This window comes from Carassius auratus, chromosome 9 (assembly GCF_003368295.1).
Source record: "Carassius auratus strain Wakin chromosome 9, ASM336829v1, whole genome shotgun sequence".
NCBI lineage: Eukaryota > Metazoa > Chordata > Actinopteri > Cypriniformes > Cyprinidae > Carassius > Carassius auratus.
Window position 1 is genome coordinate 8,758,290 of NC_039251.1, and position 20,915 is coordinate 8,779,204.

At 37.9% G+C, this 20,915-nt stretch overlaps 1 protein-coding gene across 2 annotated transcripts; it reads left to right on the forward strand.

Moving 5' to 3' along the window:
* The first annotated feature begins 4,688 nt into the window (after nucleotides 1-4,688).
* LOC113108288 (insulin-like growth factor-binding protein 5) lies at nucleotides 4,689-19,810 on the forward strand. Of its 2 annotated transcripts, none has more exons than XM_026271236.1 (4): nucleotides 4,689-5,385; nucleotides 14,075-14,199; nucleotides 14,294-14,413; nucleotides 15,415-15,619. In XM_026271236.1, exons 1-4 carry the CDS (start codon nucleotides 5,058-5,060, stop codon nucleotides 15,547-15,549), a joined length of 708 nt encoding a protein of 235 aa, XP_026127021.1. In that variant the 5' UTR covers nucleotides 4,689-5,057; the 3' UTR covers nucleotides 15,550-15,619. The 2 variants fall into 2 exon arrangements, with proteins under 2 accessions (XP_026127021.1, XP_026127020.1); XM_026271235.1 differs by having other exon boundaries at nucleotides 4,690-5,385; nucleotides 13,988-14,199; nucleotides 15,415-19,810.
* The last annotated feature ends 1,105 nt before the right edge of the window (nucleotides 19,811-20,915 follow it).

Sequence of the window (20,915 nt, forward strand, 5' to 3'; positions counted from 1 at the left end):
CCAAGTATGTGCACAATCCCTCCGCCAAACATCCCTGCGGACTTCAGAAATGCAAATGAAAGACGAACAGAGTGTATTATTGATTTTGCATTTAATTGATGATATTTTTCTCATGCCACTTTCAACTTGCATGTACTCTAATATTTTGTCAAATGATGGTTGAGAGGAAAAGATTATGTTGATCAAAATCAATTGTAGGATCCAATGCAAGTGTTTTCAGAGAAGGAAAAAATAAGAAATGAACTATAAATCAAATCGTTTTAGCCATTTGTCAGCAAGAAGTATTTAATTATATTAAAAACTATTTTCTTTTATACATTTTTAATAAATGCAGGTCAGAATAAGCAGTTTGTTTAATTTCACGTAAATATATCTTACACCGAATGAAAATGGAAGACTGATTCACTCATATTTTGATATTTTATTTCCACAAAAGCTATTTGAAACATTCAACTCGACACTTTGCTTTCATTTACTATACTTTAATACGCTCTTTCACTACACTAGTTGGCTGAACATAAGGGAGAGCTTTAGAAATGAATTAGCTGTGTGTGTTTAAGGCATCCAGAAGCCTCATTGTCTCTCTGATGCTGCTTCTATTCAACAGGCAAGCCATGTAATCCTGGGAATTAGGCTGAGGTGAACTACAAAAAGATGGATAATTGGGGCCAGTACTACTGGCCAATCCTGACACATCTGGACACAAACTGCCTCATGTCTACAAACAAACATTTTTGTAGAGCTAAACATAAAGACAAACTTAGAACATCTCAACCTGGGGCTGTACTATCTGTTTGACCAACCGAGGGATAATAGAGGACACTGTGCAGAACAAACGTTTTTGCATTTCGGTTTAATGATGCCGGTGGCACAGATATTACTCAATTGAAATGGCTAGATATACCTGAAGGCTTAAGGCTGTTTTCCAGTAATCACACTCACACACAAACAACACTATTGTACAATCTCACAGCCACATATTAACATACATGTATGTTAATGCTTGAAATCATTAGTTTGTGTAAACAGTGCAATACCCACAAGGCTGACTGAATAAAAGACAGATGAAGACATTACATGATGGGAGACATTCATTTTCCAATTAAGGCGTTTTTCAGACACGATGGAGAGCGAGAAATTCCTACACTGGTGTTCCCAGACCACATCCTACTCATAATATTTGTACATGGACACCTTTCTTCCTCTGACAGCATTTTTCCATCGATTTTTCACCATGTGGGCGACTGCTTTCACAAACGGAGAAACTTTTTCAAGCGTTGTAAATATTCAAAGGACCGGACAACACAATTAAAATGCGACTGAGATGGCATAACATGCTACTTTTGCTATCACTGACAGAACATTGGAACAGTTCTGGACATTACAGATTACTATGTCACAAATGCAAAAAACAAAATGAAATAAAAAATAAAAAAACACGGCAAAACATATATTAGGAATCCATTAAGCAAAAATAGTATCGATGTTATGGATTTACACTTAGATGTTAGGCAGAAGCATACTTTACCAAGTACACAAACGTAACCTTCAGTACTCTAGGGGGCGATAAAGTTAATCTGTGTCATGTGTTTTGTTTTTGTTGTTTTATCTAGAAATATACACACACATCAACTAACTTGTGCAACAAGATACTCATCAAGTATTGTACAAACATATAAACTTATTAGATTAACATATAACAATTAACTTATTTACACAATGGCTAGAATTAAAGCATCGAAATAAGAAATTGCTTATTGAGGGATTGAGAGTTTGCATAATTTGAAGTATATTTTTGGCATTTTGAAACATTGTCATAAACTTAAACATAATCGAATGTTTTAGAGTGCAACAAACCAATTAAGAGCACAAAACATCCCAGCAAACCATCGCTCATACTCACAGATGTCTGTGCTGGTGCTTTCCCTCCAAAATGTTGTCACTTCCTGGAGGATGATGTCATTAGGGAAGTGGCTGTTGTTAGTTAAAAGAAATTTGAATGTCCAGCTTTCAACTTTTGAAAATGCTTTATTTGGTTTCCTCACTTATGAAACATCTTTTCATAAGGATTAATCTGTTGCTTGTATCAACTAAATTAAGTATACATAAATATAAATGTGGGGGAACCTTTTAATTTTAAAGACAGAAAAAAAAAACTAAAATAGTTTGAAAAGTTTGAAAATAAATGTATGTTTATTTTCAATTTTTTCAACTGTATTTCTGTTATACTTCTTTATTTGTATTTTTTAAATAATTAAATAAGAAAACTGTATTTTAAAATCTTGATTAGAGAAAAACACTTTCTTAATATCAATAAAACAAATAAGAAATTATACACGTTGTGACACTGTGATAGCATAATACAAAATATATCATTTATATCCTATATCTTTATAAAAAATGTTTTATAGTTTTACAATTTGTAATAAAACCTTTTAAAAAAATAATCATATTTAATACAAATTTTATATTATATAATTCAATTCAATTGAACATTAATTAATAAAAAAAAAAGTAAAAAAAAATAAAAATTTCCACATGGTACTCTGGTTAGTAATGTTCACACCAGTAATTTGCAACCGTTTATCTCCTCATTAGCGAGCGGATTACAGTTCCAGCTCGTTTCCAGTAACTTGCACTCTGCATCCATTAAGTTTGTTTTATATCCAGGGATAAATATGCTGTGAGTGAACTGGGGCAATTTGATAGCTTATACGACTGGAAAACAGTCCCAGTTCAGGTCCAGAATGGTAGATCATAGATGACTCATGAAGAAATTCCGCAACAAATATGAAAACAGGCATAATTCAATGAACAGTAAAACATCTTTGCAAGCTTTCTGGACATTCGAGCCAGAAAGACAGGCGCTGTGGAGCTGTTAGTGTAAAGATGACATCAATCAGACAAGCCAGGCTTACTTTAATGAAATCTAAACATCACAAAGACATATATTAAGCTGTAAAGTTTTTAAAAACATGCATACAGAGGCAACAGGGCCCTAAACTTCATGTATCAAAGCAGCATGTACATTCTTGACGACTGATGTCTGTCTCTTTGCCTCCTGAGTGTGAGATGTGTAAGGCAGCACTGTGTAAATCTCTGGTAATGAAACATTCGGCGTCTGCGGGCCAGCATTCATTCCAAGGTGAGCCTCTTACCATTGCTAACAGCTCCTTCTAGTGGTCAAAATCTCAGAGGTGAGCTAAATCCAGCAGAATAGACCCACACAGACACTCAGGCTTGTACAGCTGGGTAAAACAAGAGACAGCATGTATAAAAAAGCACAGAACAATCAAAAGAAATGAAATATTGTATGCAGTTCTTTAAACTTGCTGTCACACATCTGACAAAGCAATTTCAAAGAAAAACAGAGCAACCCATTGATGGGCTTTACATATGGGACATGTGCAAATGCCATTTTGGAGCACTCTATAAGACAAAACAGAGACATGTAAACAGCAGAGGACCATTTGGACACAGAGCGAACAATACGGTTAAACACTGGTGTCTGTTAAATCTCATCTAAATTGTGGTTTAAGCAGTTCAAAGTTCAGAACAGGTGGGTGTAGATTGCCTATTCTTAAACTGCCACCCGCATGAGAGAAAAGAGATGCTAAGCATTTACCACAGTATTCTCCACACACCTCAGCTGCTTTTAATTGTGTGCTGGAGTGTTACATGCTTCACGGGTGCCATCAGTAGCTGTTGTTGCTTATGTTGCTCAGACATTTCTACAGTTTTGTAGCAAGGGTTGAGCTGTAACACCATGAGTTTAACCATTTAGAAAGAAGTTACATCACTAGATGATTGACACCCTTATGAGAATATAATCTGATTTCGTGATCGTGTTAATGAAGAATAGATGACAGAAGTGCTATGATCCGAATCAGCAGCTTCTCCCGTTTAATTTGATATATAGCATTCACTTGTGACACTTTCAAAACTATTGCTTTATGGTAGTTTTCAGTTTCTTTTTTGCTGGAAATATGCCCCACATGTGCGCAATTTCGAACTGAAATGCTTGAAAGCATAACCATTCTTTTGAACAACAAGTAAATTTGATTATCCATGTTTTCTATTAGTGCTACCGGTAGGTTGTATAAGCAGCACACTAATTTAAACGGTTTATGGATAAGTAGTCAATTTCAAAACTACTTTAATTTGCAGAAGACAAACATGGGAATATTATGTCAAAGTTTGAGACACGCAGAGCAAAACAAGACAGAGTTAGACGTTAAAACCAAACACTCCCCATTCTCCCTTACTCATACATGTTCTCTGCGCGCACTAATATACGGGTGGTGCAGAGCGATTCTAATCGTGCTCTTTTGTGTGTATTCTCTATGTATGTGAGCAAGGGTCTTTATCATGTCACATCGATGTTGCCTTTTGACGCGTTTCGTCTTTAATCTGCTGGAAAGCCGCTGAGCTCCGTGCACGAATCTGACGCTATATTCTACCGACCACAAAGTGCACGGAAGATCTCAGTGGAGCATATCTTCGATTTTGCATGGATTTGTGTTGTGCTCTGCGCTCTTGGCATCACTGCGTAAAAGACTGATCCTATTGCCGGGGGGGGGGGGGGGGGGGCGCTGGCGCTGCGCCACGATCTGGCAAGTGCGCCTCCCTTCACCGCTGTTTGGCTTATTCATAGTTAGGGGTTTGGGTTTGGCTGTTTTTAAAAAGGCAAGCACTGCTGTGAAGTTGATCAGTCTGCTCAGAAAACTTACAGAGGGGAAAGTGTTTTGGAATCGGAAAGTCCAGAATTTCAGTGCGCAACCACTTGCGCACAAACTGGACTACTGGAGAATACCCAAGTGAAACATTTTATATGTATATATTTATATGAAAAATCCACCGGATTCGTCTTCATCGTCTATTTTTTACATCAAAGACTGTTTTTTTTCTTCTCATTTTTAAGACACCCCAACCTGTGCTTTCACTTTGCATGCGGAGTTTTCACTCGAATCTGAGCCAAACGTTCACGCGTTCTCATATCTGGTTCTTGCTCTCTTTTTTATTATTTAAATCGGACCTCTTTCACTTTGAAACGAAGCATGGCTCTTCTTGTGCTGGGTACATTTCTCACGGCGTTGTCCATCAGCGGAGGCTCTTTCGTGCCGTGCGAGCCGTGCGATCAGAAGGCGCTCTCCATGTGTCCTCCGGTCCCGGTGGGCTGTCAGCTGGTGAAGGAGCCCGGCTGCGGCTGCTGCTTGACTTGCGCTCTGGCGGAGGGGCAGGCGTGCGGGGTGTACACCGGTACATGCACGCACGGACTGCGCTGCCTGCCGCGTAACGGCGAGGAGAAGCCGCTTCACGCCCTGCTGCACGGCAGGGGAGTGTGCACGAACGAGAAGGGATACAAACCACCGCACCCACCCATTGGTAAGTTGACTGGAAAGCAGTGCGCCTTTGTTGCACGGAAGCATCGTTGCGTTGAGATCGTGTATCTGGTGGGAACTTTGTGGCTTGCGCTGATCTAGTTTTATGGCGTGCGCATGTTTCTGCATGAGCTTTTCTGTGTTGTGGCCGGGCTGCGCTGCTCAGTGCTGTTTTCCATCATATTCCAGCGCTGTAAATCACTGGGATTAGTGAAGCCTGTTTATGTTTCATCCAAAGCCAATTATTAACAAAACGGTTTCCATCTTCACGCTGCAAAGGCACATATATACAAAAATCACCGTGGTGGGACCGGGTTTTCTGGTAATGTACCATAGTATTTTTGGACGCACCTTAGAATATGATGTAAATGCCAGTACCATTGTATCATCATCAGATACGTTACAGTTTGAGCATTTTATAAAGAGTATGGAATAGTTGTATTTTAGTCAAAATCAAGTGGGGTTTTTTGGCATGGTATCATTGGGACTACCATTGTATTTTGGACATATATCATGGTACTACCGTGTTTCATGCCATTTACCATAATAGCATCTTAGTATTGTTTTGAAAGTTCCAATATAATCCCATCACTGTGCCAAGTCATTGCCACTGTACTTTTTTATAAGGCATATATCAGTGTACCATGATATTGCCTCATACCATCACTGTACCTTTTTTGTACTGAAGCTGCATCTAAAGCATCATATAATGCATTTACATAGAAATTATGTGCAGTGAAATGTATGAAAGTTGTGAATAAAATATTAGCCTATAAATATATGCTTCATTGCATTTCATTGGCACAGAAGCAAAGCAGCATCAGATTCAGCAGAACTGCATAATTTAGTATGCTCCTCAAAACTTAGTAAAGATGCCTAACTCTATATTGCCTTGCTTTGTGCTTAGTAGTGATTTGGCAATGGCGTTTGTTTGTTGCTCTGCTGACATTATGGACTCATCCATTGTTATGATCACACGTCTCATCATTGTACGTTGTACCCACGCCCCATGATACATTCTTGATTGAGATTCTAGGTTGTTCTGAATTTAGGTCTAAGTCTGTGGGTGGTGTTGAGGGTCGGATTACCGTTCAAAGATTAAATCCAAGGGGAGGAGGGTAGCCACAGTGTCTCTACAAGCCAACCTATGTGCAAAAATCACACGTTTACAAAGAGTAATCATGCATGGCATGCATATTTATTTACATTTACGCATTTGCCAGATGCTTTTATTTAATGCACTCAAAGCTTTCCTTGGGAATCAAACCACTAACACTGGCATTGTTGATGCAGTGCTCTACCCGTTGAGCTACATTCAAAAATACAGTGTTGGGTTACAGAACTATATATTTTAGACTTCAGCAATGCTTTATCTAACAAGACAGCACATATTCTTAAAACAGATGAGGTTCAATTCAGTCGTGGGCTTTCACCACGACCGTTTGTACACAAACACAAACCCCTCAACACACAGGTGCACATCAGAAAAACCTGTTTGTCTCTATCTGAAGTCCTCTGATGAGTGTGGTTGCTGGTTTACCCCTTCTGTGATTGCAGTGGGCACACAGTCGAGCCCTTGTGATTCAGCAGAATGTCTGTGGAGCCGATCTATCAAGAGCTGTTCGTCAAGCAAGGGGATGAATTTAGAGGGACGCTTCTAGCCTCCCATGGTATTCGGTTTCAGCCTGGTTTTACTAGCTAGGCAGGACAGACAGAGAGGGAGAGAGAGAGAGAGATGAGAGAGAGAGGGAGGGAAAGAGGGAGAGAGGTCAAGCGTCCTTGCCCGCATTAGGATTCAGAGCCTTTTGGCCCTGTGTCTTCCAGATCCATTTTTATGCTCCAGCACGCCTTAGTTTCACAGTTGTGCAAACATAAAATACAAGTTTAGAATGGAAACATGTCTCACTCACATGAATGGTGTCATACCTTCATGGTCTTTAATGCTGGGGCTCACGGTTTAAAGATTCAGTGTTCAAAGCCAAGTACAATAAACGACGCCAGACTGTCATTTAGCTCCTGGATTGGCAAATACTGCATATACTGCCAACGATCACAAGGGACACTTTCTGTTCGGACATGCCATGTGGAACTTGGATGCAGTTGCCAGCCGATATGACTACAGTCATCTTGCCCAAAAGAACTGTATGCTGCGTTCGCAACAACCACAGATCTGACTCTAAGAGCATGCAAGTGAACAAACGTAAAGAAATGGGCAAAAAGCACTTGGCTGTTTTATTCGGTTAATTCAGTATCGCTGATTTATGCGCTTTATTTACCCACTAGAGACGTTGCCACAACTAAACAATGATTACAAGGGAATGGAATTCTATTGCCTGTCTGTCATCTAATTTTTATATTGTGCCACAGACAAAACTCACGGAAACATATACTTGCTTGCAACATCAGACTGACATTGAAAGATATACGGCTCGCTTCACTGAATAGCACATGAATAGATCTCTTACACGTTTTGAAAGTGATGCCCAGCTTTTTGAAATCTACATTACAGAATACTTTTGTCTCTTTATTAACCATAATCCCAACAGTGCCTGTATATCAAGTGCCCAGTCATCCTTTCAGAGGTATGCAAGTAGGGAACCTATTTGGCACGCTTAAATGACTTCTTCCAGTAAAGTTTAACAGCAATCGGTCCAGCCTGCATTTGTCATTGGCACCTGGAAAGCTAGAGAGTGAGTAACAGCTGTGAAGAAAATCAGCTCACACAGTAGTCTCGTCTCTGTCAGAAACGTGATTACTGGGCAGCGACATCCTCCCGCTGGGCCCTGCTTAAATAGAAACACATGTCAGGCTGACCAAAACAGTGAATGGACAAAAACAATCTATTTAATCTATGGTTTTACTGCTCACGTTTAGAAAATGTAACCAGACAGCAGGGCTGTAACCATGTGGTTGAGCAGAAGACACCGACCTGTTGAAACCTCCTGTCATGTGCTTCAGGGCGGTGGAGTGGGGCCGCAGTGTCACATTTCTTCAGGGAAAGAGAACAAAAGGTGCCTAATTTCTTGCCTGCAGCACAGGTTCAGATGTGGTTCCAAAGTGCTACCTCAAATTTTGTGCCCTGCAGGATTCTCAGGTGGACAGAAAAGATAGACAGCACAAGACAAAGTCGATAGTTCTTATAGCGTTGTTACATTTAGTTGTCGAGTATCATGGCAAAGGTGGTGTGGTGACCTAATCTGGCCTGCTTAGGGTAGCTGATTTCTTTGAAAACTACTGGTAACGCTCATTCTCTGAGCCACACACATGTTGTGTGCATAACAAGTATACTTCCTTTTGCACTAAAACCGGGTGACATGACGAAAATCGTATTTTATGAGTAACTTTATATAACTTTATATTAAATAAGTAGTTTACATGTTGAAACATAATTTTGGAAATTAATAATTTTTGAATTAAGTGCAAATAAAAGTTATTTTTGATGCAAAATATGTACTATTTAGTGCTTTCAAACGATTCATTGTGATTAATCGCATCCAAAATATAAGTTTTTGTTTATACAATATATAAGTTTGTACTGTTTATATTTATTATTTATATATAAGTACAAACACATGCAGGTATATGTTTAAGAAAAATATGGCATGTTTATTTATTAAATATATTTTTATATTATATTAAATATAATAATGTAAATATATAAATGTAAACACGTAAGTATTTTCAAAATAATTACTGCATGTGTGTTTATTTATATATACATAATAAACACAGTACACATACATATAGGAAACAAAAACCTTTCTTTTGGATGCGATTAATCACGATTAATCGTTTGACAGCACTAGTACTGTTACTTATTAGACTTAGAAAACTTAAAACAAGTAGTAAAGACTAAAAAGCTTAAAAAGGTTTGCATATGAAATTATCATGCCGTAATATATATAATATATATTAATATTATTATTTATTTTTGGGGGATAATCTAACAAGTTAAGTGCAAAAAAAAAAAAGTCTCATTTGATTCTCTTTTTTTTTTTTACTTGTTAACACAAACATAATGAATATTCATAATAAATCAATCAATCTAATCTTATATATATATATATATATATATATATATATATATATATATATATATATATATATAGTCCTCAAATTGTTTATGGACACACTTCGTATTTTCAAATTGCTGCTTGTTTTTCTTCTTCTCATGTGTAAATAATGTAAAGCAGTCCTGCCCACTGATAGCCATGCAAATATATCTTCCATGGTTTAACTCATACAGTATAACAAAATCTCAGGTTGACACAGTTTTGCCATCGTATTGCCCAAGCCGTATCTCCTATAGTTTAAAATCTTCAATATATCCCATCCTTCCTTTTGAAAATTCCTAATAATGTTTCAGATTAGGCTTTAATTCACTTTCCCTTCATAAATAATTACATACCAACTTCAAAAGATTATATACAATCTTAATAGTAATTATAAAGATTGATGTGGTTTGGATGGCTAAAGTTTGCTTGGAAAAAGATCTTGCCTAGTTTAGAAGAGGAAAGATTGTAGCTAGATACCCTTTGTGGAAAGATGCCTTGAGCTAACAGACAGTATCGCTCTCTTGCCATTGTCTGAACTAATTGAAATCAGCAACTGGGAGTGATCCATTGATGTCCTGAAGAGCACCTCCTGAGTTCATGTTTCGAAGTGTTGATGGCATGAGACACGGTCAGGCGATGAATAGGTGCGCACATGTGCTTTCAGCCTGAATTACAGGGGACTTGTTTGAATAGTAAGTTGTATGATGGCTTTCTTGGTCGTAACTGATAGAGTATTGCAACATGGAAACTTTTATCCCAAATCAGTAAGGTCTTGCTCTTAATGTTGCTTTGTAGTTTGTGATTACCCAATTTTTATGGCATTAGTGCTTGGTTGCATTTGTGGTGTTTTCTCCAACAGAGGCCCAAACATGTTGTGGACACGGTCCAGGCTTTAAATATTTAGCAGTGGAACCTTGCCAGGGATGCCATGGTCAGTCTGTGACAATGAATGCAAGACAAAGCAGAAAGGCCTGCTTCAAGAACGACTTTCAAAGGCGAGCTAGTCTGAATATTTAACAATAGCAAGACCTAATTCCAACCGTGCATGCTAATAAGACACTAAAACACATGGTTTGAGGGCCTAGAGTAGCATTTCTCGGCTTGTTTGGCAGCATGTTCTTAAAAAAAGAATCAGACAAGGTGACAACTCAACTGAGAAGGAGATCTGCTTTCATCATTAGCCCCCAAGCTGTAAGAAACTGTGGATATTCATGAAGTATAATTGCCCAGCACATGTGTAAATTATTAAACAGAGCCCTATCAGATGCATCTCCTTTGGCCAAGCTCAGGTCCCTTTATCTTAATGAAAAGTTTTGCAAGACCAAGAGGAGAGACACCAATACCTCTTCTGCATTCTTTCCAAAGCTCATTTGAATAGACAGGCTACACGTGATACGTCTGGTTTGGCCGGGCTCCAGCTTCTTGGCTTTGTGTCAGATGTTAAACACAGACCCGCTAAACCTTTACAAGCTGGGGACCACGAGCATGGAAAAAGTGATTTTGGTCCTCACTCCAAAAAGCCTACAGCAGAAAAGACAAATTTAATGGTTTGTAAACTATAGGTATTGTTGATTTCACAAACACAGTGTGTTTGTGCCACGTACTGCGAGGAAAAATCATGAAAACAGCCATGAAGAATTGTTCTAACCCAGTCGTCCTGTGCACTCCCATTTGAAGAGTACATTTCCAAGCCATGTAAATCTCCCTCTAGGCAAACGCCCCTACGACATTTCCATGAAGCAGTCTCAGATTAGGTGGCTTCAGGAGCCTGAACCTGCAGGGAAATCTGTACAGAAATTTCAGTCTGCCAAGTCATGAGTTGCAGGATTGATTTCAAAGAGACAGCACCATGCTCTGATTGTAACTTCAGAAGCCAGGAAACCAATTCCTGTAATGACCAGGCAGCCAGCCCCGTGCGTCTTCAGGTCAGACAGACTCTTTCACCAACGGGCCGCTCCAGAACACCATGCCCCAGTCCACAGCAATGTGAAGCTCTGAGGCTCAGGGGGACTGTGAGGGCAGTTATCTCAATCATTTCTGCTGGCTGCCTCAGCTGTCTGATAATGCCCTCTTGGCTATATGCACAAAAATACTTGGCTACCCAACAGCTTCAATATTCAGGCTTGACTCTGTATGTCCATTTCCATTCTTTCTGATTCTCAAAATCCACTCTAAGATGCAATTGCAATAAATAATATACTATCTACCTTATAATTTAATATCAGTCTATTTAGTATAATAATTACCTCACGCTATGCCGATCCCTTACCCAATTATTTACAAATTGAATACTTTCCAAATGCATGAGCAATTTGCCAGGTAATATTGCTTGCAATAATAAACAACATGAACTGTTTTTTTGCTGCCAAGCAGTGCTATTTTAGTAATATATATTAATTTTCATTTAAACTTTGAAGTTAAAAAGTCATTTTTAAAGGTTTAAAGGTCAGATTTGTTTTCTTTTTTTCTAGTTTTTAGACAATTTTATTTTAGTTTGTTATGTTAGAACTTTAAGTTAGCTAAGTGAAAACAAGAAAAGTTTCATTGGCAACTAGCTTAAAATAAGTTTCCTTTTTTTTCTGTTGAATTTTATTTTATTTCAAATAACAAAAGTGTTTGTATGGTTTTAGTTTTAGTTAACTAATAATTCTGTTGCCATGCAACATGGTGCACTAATATAGAAAGTGCAAAAACAGGTGTGCATTTGTTAGTGTTTCACAATTGTTACACGACTATGTCCCAATTTACAAAATGGATAAAAATTGATTTAATGCATAATGAGTTTCATGCCAGCATTAGATCTGAAAGGAAACAATATTTCATTTAAACTTTTATATTTAAACCTATCCTAAACAAATAAACAAAAGCAATAACTACTATTAAAATGCCATTTTGTATTGCAAATTTGATAAAGAATAATGTATCAGATGATTTTGTTAGTTTGGATGGTGAAATGTCAATGCAATTATATATCCTGACTTTGTATGCTTAGTGTTAATGATCTGTTAATCTCCTCTGGAAGTACTACTATGTTTGGCTTCTCTCTGCATAGTTCAAGTGTTCAGTTTTATGAAGCTCGGCTTTGTCCAAAATTATTTGAATTCAGTGGAAAGACAGTTTATAAGTAGAGACATGTATCCTGTGGAGTTTTACTATCAAACTATATGTGCTTGAATGACTTGTTCTGTAATATCTCCACATTTTCCCCAGACACATGTCGACAGTTACTACCCACCTAGCCTTTGATTCCTGCAGAAGAACATTGTGGTTGTCATGGTGTAAAGGTTATTGTAGTCTCGCGTAGCCAGACCTTCAGACTGACGGCTGAAGGTTTGGAATTCATGGCAGCTTTCATTGTCCGAGGCCCGTCCCATGAGGCCGTTTGACCGAAATGTCAAACAACCAATCACAGTTTGTTTCGTTCATTGTCACTTTTCGGGCATGGAAACGTTGCCACAATAACAAACCGGTGTAAAACATACTTTTGAAAATGCAGTGTTTAGTTGATTATGATGAGCACTCGTAATGTGAGGGGATTTGGCATCACAGCATCTTTGTTTCCAGGCGGAACGTTACAGAAAGCGACACACACATCTCCCGGCAATCTTGTATAATTCAACCAATCCGACGACGACTTTGAAACTTCTGTAGTATTTCCACTTGTGTGTACCGTATGCATCAGACCTATAACCAACAGTCCGTGGGTGTAACCTCTGAGGCTGAGACTATGGTTATTGAGACTTCAAGTCCTTCAAGTGTGCCTCTGAGCTGTTAAGGATCTTTAGAAAAATCTGTTTCTATTCAGCAGTATAACACAGAGTATTCAGCAGTATAACACAGAGGTACATTCAACAGTTAGGTTGTATAAAAATCCAAACAAATAGAATGAGATTTTAGATTTTTAACCCAGTTGGATGTTTAGTCATGCATAGCCAAGTGTTTCAACCTGGGATAGGTTGGGTCGGGGGTGGTCATCAGCTGTTGATCCTGCCACCACCCTCTGTAAACAAATGCATAGAAAACATTTGGGGGAAAAACTCATTCGCAACTAGGATGTGTAAATATCTTAAAGCCTTTGGGGAGGTTTTTATAAGATATTTCCGAGGTTTTTGTAATTGTTGAAGGCAGACGTAGGACACTGAGATCATCACTGGTGACAATGATCAACCAGTCATCTAATAATGAACTTCAATACGCATCAGTTTGTTTGTTGTTAGGATGACAAAACATTTTTTTATACGTTTTTAGGCTGGTCTGCCTAAAAATCAAATCATACATTGTTGATATTGTATGAATCATACGTCAAAATGTGTGGCTTATTGCTAATACATTCAGTTTTTGCCTGGTGGAGGGAAAAATCTCATACATTAACTTTAAAGAACCCAAGAAAACTAGACACATGAATATAATAGAGAATAATAGAGATTCAAAACACCATATTAACACCCTGGCAACCACTTTAACATCATGCTGATGATTTTGCACTTGCACTCACATTTCCATGCAGTAAAAATCTAGTTAATGCTTATTATTTGATTCTCTTTGTCTTAGATCGTGAATCAATAGAGCATGATGATACAGTGAAGCCAGACACGCCTGAAGACCAGATTCCTAAAATTCCCCTTTACCCCAAACCAGACGTAATCAACAGCATGAAGAATGCTGCAGTGCGCAAGGACAAGAAGAAACAACTGGAGAAGCATCGGTCACTGGTGTTGATGGACTACTCCCCACTTCCACTCGACAAGCATGAGCCTGAATTTGTAAGTTGTGTGACGCAACAGCTGGAGTAAAATGATAGCTAGGCGTTAAATACTGAGGTGATGATGCAACTCACCATGTGTTCATCTGACACAGGGTCCCTGCAGAAGGAAACTGGATGGAATCATTCAAAGTATGAAAGACACCTCCCGCGTCATGGCTCTTTCCCTCTACCTGCCTAACTGTGACAGGAAGGGCTTCTTCAAGCGCAAACAGGTAAAACGCTTTTTACTTTTATGGTATAATATTAACATTGACATCTAATATGATTCACTTTTTATCGCTGATTAACAGTCAGTCCACGTTAACTCAAGAAATTAGTTCCAAACAGAACCGTTGCGCAACACACAATGGTTTTACTTTGATGAATGAATCTGCATTTATGATTGCTGAGTGATTCAGTAACCCACTCACTTTTTGAACAAATCGGTTCTGTCAGTGATTCGAATGACTCACTTAAAAAGACCACCGCTGTCGCCACCTATTGGTGTATTGATGTAATATGCGAATAGAGGCACTTAAAAATCCTATCACTATTACATAAATTGTCAGCCTTTTTGGAACAAACAGCCAAAAAAAGTAAACAATAGAACTAACTTAAAGTAGTTATAACCATGTCCAGAGAACTTATTACTTTACTATTCAAAGATACATGTTACAAAATACAATTTATGTCAAGATATATCTAATATCCCATTTGATTTATTATTATTATTTATTTTTTGGTGCTCCACGAACTCAATCCAAGGGATTGGATTATTGAACACATTTGTAAAATTATGACCATAAATCAATTGATTTTTATATTTATGAACTGATTTCAACACCAGTCATCTAACATCAATTAATTCATTCATTCTTATAGTGAGATTAATTAGCTTGCTGCCAAACATGAATTCAAGTGCACCACTTCAGTTTCAATGGTGAAAGAGTGTGAGGTAAAACTTTTTAAATGTAAGACTGAACTGGTTACACTATATTTCAAGGTGTCAGTTACTGTGTTATTATACATTTGAGTACTGAGTAATATCAAGTAACTACATGCACTTATGGTTCGGGTTAACATTAAGGTTACTTGCATGTAATTATGCATAATTACTTAAAACAAAGTGTTACCAAAATATTTTACGACAGCAAACTATCCGGTAATAGTTGAGACATTACTTTTGAGTTGAGCTTGCAGTTTTATGACCCTTTGTCCCTGGTCCACCCTGCAGTGCAAGCCCTCCCGTGGCCGGAAACGAGGCATCTGCTGGTGCGTGGACAAATATGGCGTGCAGCTGCCCGGCACTGACTACAGCGGCGGTAACATCCAGTGCAAGGATTTGGAGAACAGCAACAACAACGAGTGAGAATCAACCCACCCTGATCACCAGACCTAGGGCCCACCTCCTTGTCCTGTCCCACCAGTCTACCCGCCAGTCACTTTGAGATTTTGATGCAAAACGACAAAGAAACACAACAGCTATAACAAATACGAACAATCAGACTAAAAAGAAAATGTTAATGTGAGATGATCCACAGGAAACATTTTGACTGAGCGCTCATCTCTCTCTCACTGGACTCAGCCAATCAGAGGAGCCCCCTTCTAGAGATGAGTCCCGGCAACAACAATAATAGAAAATGCTAATATATATATATATATATATATATATATATATATATATATATATATATATATATATATATATATATATACATACAATTATATATTTTTATAGAAGCTGGGGTTTGAGCACCATAATGTTTTGTTTAAAGTTAACATAAAACAAACAAAAAAAAACAAAAAAAGAAAAGAATATATGGCATGTTGAATATTAACAGGGCTATCTTGGTCTTTTACATCTTTTGCTGTCAAGTTATCAAAGGAGATAGCAGGAACTTTTACTATTTGAAAAAAAAAAATGTGTGGTTTTCCCAAAAGAAAAGAAAGAAAGGAAAACACATGGTAGAGATCTGCTGATACAGTCATCTCTATCTGGCTTTTTTTGGTCCTGTCAGAGCACTTATTCATTGGGGTACCTGCTTGGAAATGTGTAACTTCACCAAGTTCAGTGTATGTGTGTATGTACGAGTGTGCGCTTGCGTGCGCACGTGTGAGCAATGAAATATGGCGATAGCTTTCAAAACATGTTTTTTTTTTGTTTTGTTTTTTGTGGCATATCCCCCCCCCCCCAGATCATAGTAAAAACCAAGATCCCATTAGACAAATCTGTTTCAGTGGCTCTAGATTTTGTAGCTTACCTAATATGCCAACCGTGCCTATGTAAACAGACGCTGCCACGCAGAGTTACACTGGGCTCGAACTAAAAAAAATAATAATAATAATTCCACACAGAATTAATCAATGCCCATGCCTAGAAAAGAAAAGGCCACTCTGGAATAGTTTCGTATCAGATATTGTGGCATCTGGGCCAAGTTAGAATTGAGACAGATGCTGTAACCCTTAAACGCTCCCAGCATTTGCGTTTGAACTTTGACGGACGTTCACCGCACAGAGCGGTAGTTTCTTTCTGTCTGTAATGTTTTGTTTTTCTTTTCTGTACAACTTTTGTTTTGTGCTGTTTCCTTTGACTTAATGGAGGTAATGACAGTCCACTTATGAGCCATGTTCCTCGACCATGTGGTTTCACCGAAACCTTGGTATGTTACCTTTAACTCTAGATTATTGAATGTGTTTTCTTTCTTTTTTTTTATTTTTATCCTTAACAAACAACCACAACCATCAGGTGCTCAGCAGAGGAGTGTTAGCATTATCAATTTGCATATTTCCATCTGACCTGTCACAATGACAACTTGCTCATTTGAATGCAGGTCAGACCACTTTGTAAGCTCCGCCCACTTTGACTGTTCACCAATAGGTAATAGCTCTTTTGGTCAGCACAATGACACATTTCATTTGTATTCCTGTATTTCATTGGTGTTATTAACCACGGTGGAAACAGAAGGTGTGTTTCATTAGTGTCGTTAAGTGTGAGTTTCTGTGTGCGAGTCTCAGTGCCTTCCTACATGCAAATACATTTGAATGGTGACGTGAATGTTACACAATAGCCAAGGGGAACGAAACAACCTTTTTATATTGACGAAGGACCTCAGTTGCTTTCAAATACAGCATCAGATTAGAAATGAAATCCATTACATTACATTGTATGTCAAGCAGCTATCAGATATCGTTCCCTGTGCCGAGGCTAAGATAGGGAGAGACCGTAGTCCAGCTAGCGCTAGCTCATTTACTGTTATTTCTCTTACGAATAAGCTGACGATTGATTTGACAGAGACTGCAAATGTGTGTAATTGCTGACGAGAGTATTTTCAATCAAGCTATACATCACACAGGGATACTCACCGGTTGGCTCTTGAAGTTGAGTGAAGCCATTTCCCTGCCACAATGGGTCCGTTCGGATCTTATTTTAGGGCCCAAATTATAAAAGTTTCACTGCTAGGAGGGGGCTAAAAAAATAGTCGCTAACACCGTACCCTGTAGGGTTGCAACTTTCTAGATCACGCAAGTACCCATCATAACCAGGCCCGGACGGAATCCATGCATCCGCATTTTCTGTATTTTGAATGTGGAGATTTGAAAAGCAGGAATATGCGAATGCCAGGCATTCCGATTTGGCGGAATTCCACGCACAAAGATTTCGTGTGGGCCTGGCTGTGATTTGAACTAACCACAGGTCCACAGAATGTAACCGTTGCATGTCAAAAAAGAATTGCGAATGACAATTGGCTCTCAAATGGAAGGTGGCATGAAAAAGAAAGAGTGAGTTCAGGGTGTGTGGGTTAACCAGATTTTAGCAGGTGTCTCGAGTACGTCGTGGAGGCCTAGTCTCCTCTGTTATTGCACAATTAGCCTCGTAGGTGTAGGTCACCACAGGGCGAAATCAGTAATTAACATTATCCAGGTCCTGATCCATGCTGAAAGCCCCCTCCCCAATTTAAAAAAGCAGCTTGCACTTAATTCCTTACCTTGCCACAGGTTTATTGCCGTCTCAAAGTGAATCTCAGTTCAGGTATAGGAGCAGGAGCAGGCCTCGGACAAATACCCTGCCTGAATACCTTTGACAGGGGCTTCACAGCCCAAGCCTAAGACCCACATCATCATTCAGTGGGTTAACCATTAACACAAATCTACCAATCACAGTCTATTCTCCATCTACTCTTAATAGACTTTGTGTCTCAGTGATATCCGGGAAGAAGGAGAGCGGGTGAGAGCCTCAAGTGGTGATCTTGTGCTGGGCCTCCTTTCACAACACACAATACGTACTGCAAAAATGTATTTCTGAATCAGTATTTGTGTCTCGTTTTCCAGTAAAGTCATCCAAACGACTTTAATACTAATTGAATTTACTTAAAAAGCAAAGTTGCTTTCAGACCATATCTTGAACAACATTTAAGGACATGTTTGCCTATACGGTTAACAAAAATCAACTTGGCCCAAAGCTAAAATTAATGTACTCAGTTTTATGTTTCAAACCGGGTGGCTTTAATTTCTTCTTTAGAACACCAAAAGAGAAGGTTAGTAAAATGTCCAAGCTTCTCACTTCCATAGGGTGGGTCAAGCTCCAAAAGATGCACAATAAAATGCTGTAGGTGAACTTTGTGTGACAAATGTAATTCATTCAAACTTTGCCTTGAAAATCTTGCTTGAAATCCATGGTCTCCATTCACTTTCCATTGTAGGGAAAAGTGCAGCTTGGAAAAACTCTAAATTTGTGTTCCATGGAAGAAAGAACATCAGTGAGTAAACAATGCTAGAATTTTCCTATAATTCAAATTCTTTGAAAACGAGTGTTGTCTAGTGATTTTGTTTTAAGAATGTCTAGATATTTGTACTGAAAAACCAGACAAAAATACTAATTTTTGCAGTGCTTCACACTTCACAGTAGAACGTTTAGATGGACAGTCTCGGAATCTGATAAGCAGGCATGCAACAAGTCAAAAAAGTGTTTATACAAAAATCATGAATATTGAAAAGACGATGCATTATGCTGAAAACCATTTTACCTTGTTTCCCCAGGTTGTAGAATCCATCTGGGTGTCATTGTGAGAATGGGAAAGAAATGTCATTAATGTGATTTTGATCCATTCTGATTTGCAATTAGTGGTAACAGACTATCGATTGCCAGGACGCAGCATGTTGCTTTTGTGCTTATCTGCTTTCATCAGATTCCGAATCTCATACTTGGGTAGACAGCAGTGTTCATAACTCACACTACAGTAGAAACGACAGGTTTTCTTTCTTTCTCTGAATGCATAACAGTTTTTTTTTTCTTTATTACTTTTCTTTTTTTTTTTTTTTTGTGGATGAGAAAAGACTTGATGATTGACCACCTAAATGTGGCTTAAACTGGCATGTGAGAAAGACCCATTAGTGGCTGGAGGACTCTAAAAATGTTCAGCATTTGGAACTCTTATTAAAAACCAATAAAATGAAAAAAAAAAAAATTATTAAGAAAGTGAATATCACTGTGTAATATTTATTCAACTTGTAATTTATGTACTCGTTTAACCTTTGTCTTTTTTTTTCTTTTTTTTTGTTATGACAAAGCATTTATTTAAATAAAGTTATGTATTCATTTAATCTTGTGCAATAAATTTATTTGTACATTACAGGAATTTGATCTTGTTTATGAGAACAATTTAAATAAAGATTTATCACTAGCCAAGGCAGTAACCACAGGACAGTTTCCCAGATGTCACACCATTATCACACATTGCATGCAAATAAAAAGACAACAGATACTGTGGGATTTTAATGACCCAATAGACACACTATCTTGAATCATGATCATAACTTACCAAGTATACACTGCTTATTAATCCATCAGGTTGGCATATTGTAAAGGAATGTTCCAGGTGCTATCGACAGCAAGAAATTCAGCAATAATCACCTAAGTGTTTAATAAAATGCAACAGTAAAGCACTTACAATGGACATAAACAAAAAAACACATTAATTAAAATGTGTTAGCATGAGAAAAGTGATAGAATCACTTGGATCTTATTTGTAAAGCTAGTCAATCTTCTATGACCAATGTCATGAAAATATTAAGTGCTAACTTTAGCATGATATACTTTCCACATTTTATAATAATATTAAAGTCATTAAAACTATAAAATAGCACAAATGGAAGTATTGGAATTATGTATTAAACCAAAATTTCATCCTTTTGGATGCTTTTTAAATAATATTAAAAGGGTTCACAAACATGCTGTTAATACGATTGTATACATAATCAGATCATCATACACCTACCAATGTAATATATTAAAAATGAAATTTTTACAGATCATACAATAAACATGCTTTTACAGCATAATGCATTCACATGCTTAAAAAAAGACGATGTTAAAATATTTTTTGCTTTTAAACCCTTACTGTCCCAGGTTACTTCCATGTTAAGTTCTTTACTATAATCATTAAGAAAAGGCTTATGTAATATGTTTATGTATGTGTTTATGTAATCACAAACATGACACACACACACACACACACACTATAGTCAAATGGTCAGTCCACTGTGTATTTATGACATGCACACATTGTTCGTCTACTAATTCAATTGTCTTCATTGATGAATCAGGATTTGGGTGATTAACAGAGGAGCCCAGAGGAACTCGGCGTTACAGGATACAGGTTTATTTTGGGTGAAGACTTACTGCATTTAAACTCTGCCCAGAGGCAAGGCACCTGGCTTTCCACAGAAGTCAAAGAG

What these genes read in the sequence shown, in the direction of transcription:
- LOC113108288 (XM_026271235.1), top strand. Translation starts at nt 5,058, where the DNA reads ATGGCTCTTCTTGTGCTGGGTACATTTCTCACGGCGTTGTCCATCAGC. An exon ending in ACCACCGCACCCACCCATTG is followed by an intron (nt 5,386 to 13,987) that starts GTAAGTTGACTG and finishes TCTTTGTCTTAG; the next exon opens with ATCGTGAATCAATAGAGCAT. An exon ending in ACAAGCATGAGCCTGAATTT is followed by an intron (nt 14,200 to 14,293) that starts GTAAGTTGTGTG and finishes CATCTGACACAG; the next exon opens with GGTCCCTGCAGAAGGAAACT.